This window comes from Prunus dulcis, chromosome 7, assembly GCF_902201215.1.
Source record: "Prunus dulcis chromosome 7, ALMONDv2, whole genome shotgun sequence".
Classification (NCBI taxonomy): Eukaryota; Viridiplantae; Streptophyta; class Magnoliopsida; order Rosales; family Rosaceae; genus Prunus; species Prunus dulcis.
Window position 1 is genome coordinate 19649056 of NC_047656.1, and position 13668 is coordinate 19662723.

The following is a 13668-nucleotide window of genomic DNA, read 5'->3' on the forward strand; positions in this document are numbered from 1 at the left end:
GGGCCTATACTTCTACTAGGGGTTAGCCAACATGCTGAATTCCGATTCTACCCTCTTGGCCATTGGGCTTCTCTATTAGTGAAGTCCACTCGCATTCAGTACGCGTGTGGAGCACCAAAGAGCCCCACAGTTTCCCACAAATATCGCTGGTCCATTCAGGAAGATATTTTCAGAAATGCAATCGCCTAAGCTAATCTCTACCCGTATGTCTCCTGCACGACCCACTCGCAGAGCTCCAAGTCATGCTAAACAGGGATCCCGTACGACATAAAATTGAGAAGTAAAGGACAATTTCGCAAAACAAAAATTCGCGGGCGTTTCATGGCTCATGGACGCGCGCGCATTAATGAACGTGCAAAACGACGCTTCTCCACTCTCCCCACATACTTCGCCTGAGAGTCCTGCCCTCTCGGAAATAGAAGCGAAACGTCTCTCTCTCTAGATTCGAAGGGGTTTTTAGGGTTTTGCAGCTTCTTTAACTTTATGGGAAATGAAAAGAAGAGAGAGAGAGTGATTTTACTACATACTGCAACTTTTTTTCATCATCGTCTCAGTCTCTTTCACCAAAATAGGTACACCATTTTGATATTCGAGCCAACCCCTCCACGACGTCAGTCCGTACAGCTTCTCTACCCTGCATTTTTATATAGACAACACATCCCTACATTCTCTCCTTCATTTTTCATCTTCTCTTTTTAGCTTGAGCTCTGTTTCGTTGTTTCTTTGAAGAAAACGCCGTCGCAATGACAATGTCTTGGTCTGATGCTGTTACTGAGTCAACCCCGAAGCCCACTCGCCAACCTCGGCCCAGCTACGTACCTCCACATCTCAGGCACAGTGGCAGCTCCTACGGATATGGGTCCTTTACAGAGTCAGCCCAGTACGGCTTTCGGTCAAGCTACACCGGTCCCGGTAGGCAACCCGGTCGGGCCGGCACAGCTCGCGGCGGCCGAGGTCGCAGCCGTGGTGGTCGCTTTTGGGCTCAACCACCCCCAAACCCAAGCCCAGACCTAAACCCGTCTGACAATGTCTCTGAGAAATTTGACCAACTCAAAGTCACTGAAGAAGATAGCAATGGCGGTATCAATTTTGATGCCTACGAAGACATCCCAGTTGAGGCGAGTGGCGCCGACATTCCACCGCCGGTGGACACCTTTCACGAGATCGATTTGGGTGAGTGTTTGAACCACAACATCAAAACGCGATGTAAGTACGTTAAGCCCACGCCTATTCAGCGCCACGCGATTCCAGTAGTCATGGCTGGCCGGGACTTAATGGCTTGTGCTCAAACTGGGTCTGGCAAAACGGCGGCGTTTTGCTTACCCATCATTAGTGGTGTCTTGAACAATAACAGTTTGGGAAGGTCGCCGACTCGTGGTGGGGCTCATACTGTGTGTCCTACTGCGCTCATTTTGTCTCCGACTAGAGAGTTGGCTGGTCAGGTAATGTGTTTGCTAGCTTCTGGTGATTTTTATTGTTTTTGTGCTAATGGGTGTTTGTCTAATTTTGTTTTGTATTTGCTGTTTTTTTTTTTTTTGGTTTGCTTTTGAATTTTTTTGGTTTGCTTTTGAATTTTTTTGGGTAGATACATGATGAAGCTAAGAAGTTCGCTTATCAGAGTGGGGTCAAGATTGTTGTGGCTTATGGTGGGGCACCAATTTCTCAGCAGGTTTGTGTCTTTCTTCAGTGATTCTGTGGCCTAAAATCTTGTGTTTGATTATTACCATTGGGTATCTTTCACTATGAATTATTATGCGGCCTTTTTCACTTGTTGTATACTGATTGTTAAGCTTATGCTTTCCATTTTGTACTACTATTTTCTCACAATAAGTTGCAGTATATTTGTGTTAAACTGATATTTAAGATTTTGGTACCTCACTAGCTTATGCATTTGATAGCATCAATATGGTATCAAGTCTAGATTTCTCTTTGGTTATCTCTTCCGTGTGCTCCTATTTCTGTTTTTCCTCTTTGCCCTATGAATGGTGCAGTTGGCTACGGATATAAGGTAGCTGACCCAATTTGTGGTTTGTGTTGTTGATGAAATCTCATAAACTGGTCAAGTATTGGAGGAAAGATGAGCGTTCTCTTTTGAGATACCAAACAGTTTATGTATAAGATTTGTTAATCGGGGTGAGGGTATTGTGTTTTGCTGTTCCTAATTTTTAAGAATGATTGCATTTCTCCACTCAATGATTTAGAGAACACACACACACACACGCATGTATATATTCATATATCTTGTTTAATGATAATGATGCCTTGATAATGCTCAATTCTGCAGTTCCGTAATCTGGAAAGAGGTGTTGATATCTTAGTTGCCACTCCAGGGCGCTTAGTGGACATGATTGAGAGGTCACGAGTTTCACTTAGAATGATCAAATATTTGGCATTAGATGAGGCTGATAGGATGTTGGACATGGGTTTTGAGCCACAGATTAGAAGGATTGTTGAACAAATGGACATGCCTTGCCCTGGTGCTAGACAAACGTTGCTTTTCAGTGCTACATTCCCAAATGAGATACAGGTGGGTCAACTAAATTTTGATGTCCTATGATGTCATATTGTCATTACTTGTCATGCTTGGTGTGCGCATTTATTCTATCAACTTATAACATGATTCTGTTCTCTTATATGATATGATGAGTTTGATGTTTCATTATTTGCGCTTATTATCTTGCTCTTGCCTAGTGGTTTGGTGCTTCAATTTAATTTTTCTAGTTTTTGCTTAAACTTCCTCTGGCTAGTGTGCTTGTATTTATAATGTCTGTTCCTTGCAGAGGCTTGCTGCAGATTTTCTTTCAAACTACATATTTCTGGCGGTTGGAAGAGTTGGATCAAGTACTGATCTTATTGCACAAAAAATCGAATTTGTTGAGGATATGGACAAACGAAGCCACTTAATGGATCATCTTCATAGCCAGCAGGCCAATGGAAGCCATGGCAAGGTTTGATGTCAATTTGAGAATTCTTGAACTGTGATCTATATGACAATGATATCTACTCTGTTTTGATTGGAGAATATTCTCTCCCATCCTATGTTTTTTCTTTTGGAAATGGATAGTTTTCCTGAGCCAATGTTAAGGCATGATATTGTTTGTAATTCAGCCTGCTTTAACGTTGGTGTTTGTGGAGACCAAGAGAGGTGCAGATGCTTTAGAAAACTGGTTATGCATGAATGGTTTCCCAGCAATTGCAATTCATGGTGACAAAGTGCAAATGGTTAGATTATCTTCTTTCTTTTTCTTCATTTCTTCATTTCTTCATTTTTTTTCAGTGTTTTTCTAAAATTGTTTTTGGGGGTGCACCATTTATTGTGTGTTCACTGATATTTTTTTCTTCATTTGTTGCTCGTGCAGTTTATAATCTGAGTTTGAGTACTTATATGGATTCCATTGCTTTCTGTCAATTGTCTTAATGGATTAATTTTTTTGGCAATTATATATAAATAGGGTTTATTTTGTTTTTAGTTAGACTGCAGACTTTTAATATCAGCTTCCAAATTACACCTAAAACTGGTTTCAAAGGAGATGAATGCATGTGGTTGCAAGTGTAATCTTCTTTTTCTCTTCCTGTGTTCTCCATGCAGCATTGCTAACTTGGCATGCTCAATATCTTCAATACTTCCTATGATCAAGCTTATTGGTATCTTATTTATAAGTTTTATTTTCCAGTAAATAATTAAATGCCAAATTCTTAGATGTTATTGTAACTGAACATAAATATGTTATACTGTATTGGGTTTAAGATTTTTATTCCCTACCGATGTATCCACAATAATATTTGACTTGCAAATTTGAAGGAGAGGGAACGAGCTTTGAGATCATTCAAGTGTGGCTCTGCTCCAATATTGGTGGCAACGGATGTTGCTTCACGAGGTTTAGACATCCCTCATGTTGCCCATGTCATCAATTTTGACCTCCCAAAAGGCATAGATGACTACGTTCACAGGATTGGTCGGACGGGACGTGCTGGAAATTCTGGTCTTGCAACTGCCTTCTTCAATGACAAGAACCAGCCACTTGCAAAGGGACTAATTGAGTTGATGCAGGAGTCAAACCAGGCGGTTCCTAGTTGGCTTAACGAATATGCTGAAGGATCACAGACTTATAGTAGTGGTGGTGGTGGTGGTAGGAGCCAAAGGTCTGGTGGCAGTAGGTTTGGTGGCTATGACTTCCGTAGGTCTGCCCAATCGGGGCGTGAGAGTTATTACGGTCCAAGCAGCTATGGTTATGGAGATTGTTCTGTGGGTACTTCTGCTGCTTCCTATAATGATGCTACTGTTCCATACGGCTATGGAAATTATGAAACTATTGTTGCTGGTGGGTGGGAATAGGTATGCAGTGCACAACACCATGAAATATTATATACTTGCTGGTGGCATATTTACGTAGGGTATATGATAACCATATCAATTGATAAAGGTAGAAATAGTTGCTGCAGACAAGTTGGAGATTCAACAAACCCAATGGTCATTTGTGTTTTGGAAGATATGATCAAAGTATGGTGTAGCTTGTTTCATTGGGTGTTTGTCTTTTGTCATCCGTTTGAATTGAAATTATTGTCGCAGATGTAGAGCAGAGCAGCCTCATTTTGTACAACTCCACTCAGCTTGTTTTTATAGCTGCTGTTATATAAAGCAGAATCTCAGGTTAATAGATTCATGCCCAAGTGCAGTTTAAAATTAAAATGAAATGGCCGTCGTTTAAATTTCATTTTAGTTTATGTTTAATATCAATTCTTCACCTTGATGAGATTTTTAGAGGGATTTCATCATGTTGAAAATAACCATTCAAAATTTCAATACCGTGTTGGTTGTTAAGAAGCAAAGGTTTAGTCAGATATAAAACAACTGGGGGCTACGTCAACATACTTTTGCCAGAACTGTTTCCACAAGCATGTGTTCAAGTGAACTCTCTCTTCTGCACTGCCGTTACCAAAATAGCAGATCAGATTGATGGCGAGATGTTCACTCAAGCTCTAGTTATATTTCTTCGACGAAAAAAAAAAAAAAAAAAAGCTTTAGTTATATTTCTTGATACATGTATACATTTATATGTAAGGATTATTTTTTCCAACACCCTGAATTTCAACTGAGTTTCATTCATCACAGCTTTTCGTGTCGATGAAGATGATGATGCAAGACTCCTGTCATATGTTTATAATGATCTTATGAGATCATGAGACATGATTGATAGCAGTTGGATTAGAATAGGTAGAATGGGGGCCAATTGGCCAATACCCCCAAACAAAACTAATAGCAAGCACTATAAGCAAAACAGAGTACACTGAAGGTGGAAGGGACTCAAAGATAGAACATCCCAGCTCAAGATTCAGATCAAGGTTAGCTAGTGAGTCAGCCTCATTTTTCAGTTTATGAACTAAAAACTACCTACCTTTCAATCGATTGAAAAAGTACAGACTCTGCGGTTTTCAGTGTATTAGATTTCTTCCTCGTTCTCAGTCAGTATCCGCTTGCATGCCTCGTAGCACATGAAGGATATTCCAGCAGCAGGGACCAATTTCATGTAGCTTGGGCCCAACCCTCTGTATAAACCAGCAATTCCTTCACTCTCAAGTGTGCTAGAAAGAGCATGAAGTATGTCCTTGTATTGTCTCCCATTCAGAGCCCCGACCTGCATTTTCTTTCTAGCCACCTCAAGTGGGAAAGTTGCACTGCTTGAAATTGCAGCAGCTGCTGAGCCGATTAAGAGCGTCGTTATATTTCCGATTTCCTCCTTTTTGAAAGCGTTCTTGTAAGCTTTTGACAGTGCATCATAAGCAAAGTAATTGGCGGCAGCATATGGAATTACTCCAATTAAACTTGGGGTGAGGCCTCTATACAGTCCTGCAGGTCCCTCCTCTTGGACAATTTTAGAAAATGCGTGAAAAAAGTGATGGTACACTCCTCTCTGCAATCAACATAAAAACCTGTGAGTACTGATGCAAAGAAAAGAAGCCAATAAATTCAATAATCCTTTTCAGGCTCCGGCTTACCTGCACGGTTAATCGTGTTTTTAACAATTCCAGAGGGTATGTACACAAGGTTGAGCTAAATCCAGCAACAGCTCCTGCGATTGATGAAGCGGGAATAGGGATTTTCAGCTCCTCCCCAGGTCGAGTCAAGTGCTTATTAACCGTATCATAAGCGAATAACTGCACAAAGGTTCCATCAGCAAATGAAAATATTTACCAAATAGTGTAGTTCAGAAATATGCAGTGTTTAGATAGGCAGGAACCAGACCAATCAGATTTGAAAATCTATAGATACACAGTAAAGGAGGGAAAACACAAGCATTCAAAGAAATGATATAGAACTACGAAACATATATTTTACAGAGAGAAAAAAGATCCCCAAGAAGCATACTAGAGCTTCAGCTAATCAGTTGAGTAATTATGTGTGCTAATCCACTGATTCTCCAAGTAATATCCCAGCTCCCAATAAATTCAAGAGAAGGCCAACGCCATCGTCGTCAATATCTCTGGCTGATCAAATATTAATGTAGAAATCTCAGCCTAGTGCTGGATCTGGTGCACAAGCAATAAATAAAATTAATAGCATCTCACAACAGAGGGAAAAGAAGCAAATACTTCTCGGCTGAAGAATTCACTGCATAGAGATTTTTGACAAGAATTAAACCAACAAAATACAACCATACAGAGTGAAATATTTGTTCAACTTAACAAGTGTTCCAGCACAACTCTAGTTACTCAAAAGATTGTTGCAATCAACTATCAAACTTCAAATGTAAAACACAACATTCTTGACCTCATACCTCAATAGCCTTGCTTGGGGCAACCCGGATGACATTGACCAAAGTACCCCTGAATAAGCCCTGCCATCCATCAGTCTCCATAATAGATTGAAATACTTGAGAACTGGAGTGACCACAGCTCCCCGCCATCAAATGGGTCCTTATTGTCTCCAATGGTGCAACCGCAGCGCGCGACACCACGCCTGCTATTGCTCCACTGAACAACCTTCTCAATGATGCATTCCCAATCTTAATTTTCAATTTCAAACCACCCCTTTTGTTGTTCTTGAGCAGCTCTTCTTCTCCAAGCTCCAATGCCTCTCCTTCCACCAACTCATCAACCCTGCCAATCCGCAAACCAAAATCTGGAGTTGGCATATATTTCATGTATGTGGAACTCAGAAGCTTCGTGCTTTTATCTATAGGATTCTGTGGATTTGGTGTAATAACAAACCCCCTTGCTGCTTGACCAACGCTTGCAAACAACCCACCAGCGTGAGATGCAGGACTTCGATTGATCCTAATCACAGAACAAGATAACACAACACCGTTGGTTGCATTTTCAGTGCCTTGCAATCTTCTTCTACCCATTAATCCAAAGCTTGAAACTAAGATGTCTTCTTCAAGTATCCAATGTAGTAAGAATGTTGCTTTTGTTTTGTATGAACATATAAAAAGAGTTGGTTGGCTTAATGGGTATCAACAAAATTAGCAAAAGGACGTTTCTTTTTCGGAATAAGAGAGCATAAGGTACGTGAGATTTTCAATACAGAGATTGCTACATGGTCTGCATGAAGAATGAAAAACTAGAAGAAAAGGCTCTCCTCTCCGCAGACTGCAGGAATAAAGAAGGATGATGTGCTCTTCAGAAGAACGGCTTCTGTATTGGTTGGTCTCTGTTTTTCTTTGTGCGTACGGTATGAGAAGAAGAGCACGTCTTGCTCCCAATATTGCAAAACTAGGAGAGCCAATTATATTCGAGTATTTTTTTGAGTTGAGATTAAAGGGCAAGTGGGGGTTTATTTTTTGTGGTTCATGATCCCTCTTATTTTTTCCGTTTACAATAATACTTAATTTAGATATAACTCAAATACTTGGATCCGCTTTACTAAATCCATATATCAGACGAATTATCCACTTGCGATGAATATAAAAATTGAACTTTTGGTTGTCGATGTTCCATTCCAAATTACTATGTGAAGAGAGGACGAAAGTTGTTTTGTGCCATAATTCATTGGAAGACTCATCAACTACACGTGGACACATTATGAACTTGGAAATCCATATCTCCAAGGACATGTAGACCATAGAAATTCCACCTTCCACACACATGTAAATATACATAAGAGAGAGAGAGAGAGAGAGAGAGAGAGAGAGAGAGGGAGATTGAATAGTTTTCTCCTGAAAAATAAAGCAGTCTTACACAAAAACTTTTGATTCCAAATAATTAAACTTGTAGAACCTACTTCAAAACTCCAACAGCTTATCATTGTCATCACTAATAATAACTTCACTTTCCCTTGCTTTTACTTGAAGATCCCTTCTTTAATGGCTTCTTGTGAAGGTTCTTCTTTGGTTTCAACTTGCTCGAGGATGCTGGAGACTTCTCCGGTCTGTTCTTTCGTTTCTTGTCTTTCTTGACATTATACATGTTAACAGCCTGTGTCACAAAGATTCAGTTAATAATTGGAAAATAATGCTGCAGGGAAAAACCATGGCCAGCGAAAGAGATTTAAACCTTATCAACATTAAGTATCTCATGGGAATTCTTAGACATTAGCTTGTTCAGAACTTTCTCTGTTTGCTCCTTCTCTTGCGAGTGTTTGCCCTTTCCTTCTACAACTGGTAAAAACTGAATGCAAAAGCCGGAAAAAAAGGTCAACTACTTTACCATTTTATCAAGACATGCAACAATTAGTTGTACACGGCTAGGATGAGAATACATACCTTGCGAAACTTTCCTTTATGTTTAGAAGGCTTTTCGCCTGGCAATTTCTTGTCAAACTTTCCACCGCTGGCCGTTGCAGTTGCTGCTATTCCAGCTACATTCCCCAATTCATCTTTAGTAACCTTCTTAGGTGCAGCCTGGGTTCCCGTTATGGGCAACCTTGTAGCAGCTAGTTGAACATGACTGCAAAAAGAGTTTACTTAAGTTATTGTGTTCCAATGCAAGAAAAACATAATAAGATCTCTGAAACTTGTCCAAAGTGTGAACTTACAATATAAAAGCTAGCTTATTACGTTTTTATGGATCTTAAAAAGGACAGAATTTGTTGTTACAGATGGCCAAATTAGATGTGTAGGCAGATAACTGGTTTAGTTTAACCAGTGATGAGCTATCTATGCTTTGAATAACACAGAGAAGTAAAAGGTCAAAACCTTGGCAGAGCACCAACTTTTGCAGCTTGCTTCAAGTTCTGCAACCTATTTTTGTCTTGTTTTTCAACTCGTTTCTTTTTTTCATCTTGTCTTTTAGCAAAAGGATCTTCCCCTGGCACTGCAAAAAGTGAAATCCATGGAAACAAAGATAAGTTTTCAGGTCTTATCGACAAAATAAAGCATGTGTTTCAGTGCTTATAAAAAGAATATAATGACTTTTCTGAAGACCTCAAGGGTTTGAATTAACTACCATCAGTCATCTTCGCCTCAATGATAGGCACACTATTCTCATCGTTTGCACGATCATATCCAAAGCGACGTTTCCACGACTGACTTGGCTCATCATATGCAACCTTGTCTCTTTTACGATTCTTTATACCTGCAAAAACCCCAACATAATATAATCAACACATACAAGCTCAGCTCGTGGATATTCCATTTTCCAAAATCTTAAATCCAACTAGATTTCTCAAGGCCCAAAAAGCCAAACATGCTATACCTCAAACAGAGCCTTTTGGGTTGGGGGTGGGGAAAGAGGGAAAAAAGGGGAAATAAAAAAATTGTTTCATTCATATAACTCCATACAGTAATGGCTAACCTTTCGCTTTGGCAAACACTTCCCATTTTGTAGGAGGTTTAGGCACTGGAAGCTGTAGAAAACAAAGAAATATGCAATTGGCAGTCAGGTCTTTATGCTAAGAATACAATAGAAACTCTTAATGCAGTTACAGAAAACAACCAGCAGCACTAACAGCCCTTTTGCATATGCCAAGATTTTAGTCAACCAATTTGCATGAGGGGTGCCATAATTTAGCAGCACAGAAGGGGCATCAATAAGTAACAGGAATTCCTCAGACCCCTCAAGAAGTAAGTTCTTTTTCTATTTGTTTTAGTTATTTAAAAGAAACCATGCATTCAGAGCTTTCATTCCGCTTATTTTCAAATGACAGATTGTTAAGCAATATATGCACGATCATACATATCAAGAAACGAAGCGGAATGACTTACATGCTTCTCTCTGGGCAATTTAGTTTCTGGACGAGGCAACTGCACAAGGGGACCATCTATGTCTTCAGTTGAAGGTAAGTTGAAAAGTTTGTCCGCAATCGATTGAACCAACTCAGTGCCTTTTGTTAGACATTCCTTCACTAATTCCTCCCTAAATATAGTGAAAAATAAATAAAATAAGAAAATGGGCAAATGAACAAACCATTTTTAATGGTCAGACATCGGACCAACCACAATCATAAGGCTATGAGATTACCAAGTTCTCAAACACAAAAAGTCACAAACCCAGTGCTACACAAAATATTACCAAAATATAAACGATAAATAAAATAATTAATTATAAAAAATAGTAATAATAATGACCTGGAGGAGGGGATTGAGGGGAAGTGGTGCTGAGGGTCGAAGGCCATGAGATTACCAAGGTCGATTTGAATCTGGTTCGGGGTCTCCATTACTGCGACCTCTTTGGTTGTACAGCTCGGGACTTGAAAGCTAAAGAAGAAGAGAACAAGCAACTCCCAGGGTTTATGTATAACGACCAAACGCCGACGTTTTCGTTCTCTGTGTGTGTGAGCTGTATTTGTAAAAACCTAGAATTGGGATAATAGGGCTTTTATCTTTGTTTGGCAATCGTATATTGGGCCTTGTCCTTACTGTATTTTGGGCTTAACATAACGAAGAAAAAAAAAAGGTAACGACTTTTCAACCGTTGCCACGCAAACACGGCCTTAAAAACAAGAATTTCACTTCCGCTAAATCACTCTTTCTCAAAATCCCCACCGTGTTGGAGTGTGCCCCAAATCCCGCGTACAATGAAACCCTAATTCGATCAAAATTTCCAATTTCCAGAAATTGATTGATCCCTAGAATACGTCTCCTTCAGATCCATTTCGTTCGTAAGTCAAATTTCCCAGAATTGTTTCAATTTCATTGCTTTAGTCGTTTTCTTTATTCTGGCGATTTTCAGCAAACAGAATTCAATTTCTGATTCAAGCATTGAAATTTTTTTTATGGGTTGCGTGTTCTTGAAACTCGATAGTGGTTCCTTATCGGCTTAGTTTTCTTGGAATTATTTTGTGGGGATTGGTTGTCTTTGTCTTCTGTGAAAGTTTTTGAGATGGACGGAAACAAAGACGATGCTTTGAAATGCTTCAAAATTGGGAAAGAAGCTTTGGAAGCTGGGGATCGAACCCGTGCCCTAAAATTCCTAACTAAAGCTCGACGTCTCGATCCGACGCTACCCATCGACGATCTCTTATCGTCGATTGAGGGCAATTCCAATCCTCAGTCCGGTTCAGATGCTGGTGGGTCTGCCAATGGGCCATCTGGGTCGGCTTCAGCTAAGCCGTCCGATCAACCCTCGCTTCGCCAAAGAGTTCCGTCAACTGATGGATCTTCATCCTCTAAAGTATCACCAGCTGCTGCGTACACGGAGGAGCAGATTGCGATTGTGAGGCAACTGAAGAAGAAGAAGGATTACTATGAGATTTTGGGGGTGGAAAAGAGCTGCACTGTTGAAGATGTTCGGAAGGCTTATAGAAAACTGTCTTTGAAGGTTCACCCGGATAAGAACAAGGCGCCAGGAGCTGAGGAAGCGTTTAAGGCTGTGTCGAAGGCGTTTCAGTGTCTTAGCAATCAAGAGAGTAGGAAAAAATATGATGTTATGGGCTCGGATGAGCCTGTTTATGAGAGACGTGCTTCCAGCCATGCACATGGATTTAATGGTTTTTATGATGGGGATGTTGATGCTGAGGAGATCTTTAGGAACTTCTTCTTTGGAGGAATGGCACCGGCAACCCAGTTCCGTGGATTCAGTTTTGGGCATGGCGGAATGGGACAGAGGGCTGGTGGTGATCATGGTTCTGGTGGGTCCCATATTCGGACTCTAATTCAGTTGTTGCCTGTGTTGCTTATTCTGCTTGTCAACTTTATGCCATCTTCGGAGCCTATCTATGCCCTTTCCAGGTCCTATCCCTACGAATACCGCTTTACTACGGAAAAGGGTGTTAATTTTTATGTTAGGTCAACCAAGTTTGAGCAGGATTTCCCGCCAGGTAGCTCGGAGCGTGTCACGTTAGAGCAACGCGTTGAGAGAGAATACTTCAATATTCTTTCCCAGAACTGTAGGCTTGAGCTGCAGCGCCGCCAGTGGGGATTTATTCGTGAAACACCACATTGTGACATGTTGCAACGGTTTGAGACGGCAGCTTAATGTGTATCATTTATCCTGGTATATTTTCTTTTAGATGGTGTACAATTATGTCTATTCTGGATAAAACTAGTGAGGAAATGTGCAATTAGTGATTCTTTGCTGCTTCTTTTTCTCTCGCACAAGCTAATGTTGTATGTGTGATCAGGTTACGGATATATATCTGTTGCTCCAGCTATAAACTATCGTAGATATGATCCCTTGCTAAAGTAATTTGTATACATGCACTTGAAAATGGTGCGGTGGGTGTACATATTTTTGTGAAAATTTGGAGTCTGACTTTTGAGAGATATGATAGTTAAGGTTCTGAAGGGTCGAATCAGCATATAAAGCCATGTCATATGCATTGTGTTCTCATGAATTCTTGTATTATGTCTGATTGTAGAACCTTTTTTTTACCTCAATTCTTCTTTCATTGATGTACTGCTGCACTTGACGACAAGAGGATTCGTTTGCTAGTTTGATGGAACTATATGTTTGCTTATCTATGGTTTCAACTATAGAACTTTAAAACAAAAATGATTGTTGTTTTCATTTTCTTTCTTCAAAATATTCCATGTTACCCTTGTCTGAATAGCATCACATATGCACATGATTGAAAGAAAGATTTGCATAATGTTCTGCGAAAACAATCGAGTGTTATCATGTTCCTGGCAGCTGCGATGTTTGTGTTGACTTTTTTTTATTTTTAAAAATGTAATATTGTTGTGCTTTGGCTTTTACATTATGGAATTTAAATGTCCCCCTGTTTTCGAAATTGTAACAAAGTGCTTTACATTCATGTTTTTTCATGCAGACTACATGTTAGGTGCCAGCCTTTCAGTTTTCCTGTTGTGGACGGGGCATGGAGCACAATCGAGAGAAGGATCATAGCTGCAAATTTTGAAGTTCTACTTATTAAAACTTGACAGTGTCCGCCGCCTGCACACATTTTCTGTTCTTTAGTCTTATATATGCACAATGACTTTGTGTAAAATTGTCTGTGATTTAACTAATGTTTCCATGCATGCATTATCACGGATGCAACGAGCTAGTATGTAAGCTTTGCTATTGTTAATGTTACATACCATGTTCAACATAATTTTTCCTGTGCTGGTGTACGTGCCGAGGGAGTTTTGTGGCACTGGCATGGCATCTAAGTTTAAGCGATCCAGATTACATCCATTTGTAAAGTCTGCATAAAATGTTTTGGATTAGACATGCATGGTTCAAGGAGCCATATATATACGTGAGATGTGATTTTTACCATAAATAAAGGAAAAATGATTTCTGTATTGACAAATTGTGCTACACGAGTGTAGAAGAATAGCATTATTG

General features: G+C 39.9%; 4 protein-coding genes across 4 annotated transcripts; 2 read left to right on the top strand and 2 right to left on the bottom strand.

Annotated features, from left to right (window-relative positions):
- Positions 1-396: 396 nt before the first annotated feature.
- Positions 397-4664, top strand: LOC117633584 (DEAD-box ATP-dependent RNA helicase 52C-like). Its single transcript, XM_034367242.1, has 6 exons — positions 397-1442; positions 1586-1669; positions 2285-2527; positions 2781-2948; positions 3109-3222; positions 3803-4664. The coding sequence occupies exons 1-6, from the start codon at positions 744-746 to the stop codon at positions 4334-4336; spliced, it is 1842 nt and encodes a 613-aa protein (XP_034223133.1). The 5' UTR covers positions 397-743; the 3' UTR covers positions 4337-4664.
- A 584-nt stretch (positions 4665-5248) lies between these two features.
- Positions 5249-7697, bottom strand: LOC117633590 (adenine nucleotide transporter BT1, chloroplastic/mitochondrial-like). Its single transcript, XM_034367247.1, has 3 exons — positions 6777-7697; positions 5998-6156; positions 5249-5912 (listed from the first exon to the last, which is right to left on the bottom strand). Exons 1-3 carry the CDS (start codon positions 7344-7346, stop codon positions 5442-5444), a joined length of 1200 nt encoding a protein of 399 aa, XP_034223138.1. The 5' UTR covers positions 7347-7697; the 3' UTR covers positions 5249-5441.
- A 261-nt stretch (positions 7698-7958) lies between these two features.
- On the bottom strand, positions 7959-10669 carry LOC117633596 (ribosome biogenesis regulatory protein homolog). Its single transcript, XM_034367254.1, has 8 exons — positions 10506-10669; positions 10143-10293; positions 9733-9784; positions 9385-9513; positions 9135-9252; positions 8703-8886; positions 8494-8607; positions 7959-8415 (listed from the first exon to the last, which is right to left on the bottom strand). Exons 1-8 carry the CDS (start codon positions 10592-10594, stop codon positions 8266-8268), a joined length of 987 nt encoding a protein of 328 aa, XP_034223145.1. The 5' UTR covers positions 10595-10669; the 3' UTR covers positions 7959-8265.
- Positions 10670-10887: 218 nt separating this feature from the next.
- LOC117633592 (chaperone protein dnaJ 49-like) lies at positions 10888-13625 on the top strand. Its single transcript, XM_034367250.1, has 2 exons — positions 10888-12372; positions 13148-13625. Exon 1 carries the CDS (start codon positions 11260-11262, stop codon positions 12352-12354), a length of 1095 nt encoding a protein of 364 aa, XP_034223141.1. The 5' UTR covers positions 10888-11259; the 3' UTR covers positions 12355-12372; positions 13148-13625.
- The last annotated feature ends 43 nt before the right edge of the window (positions 13626-13668 follow it).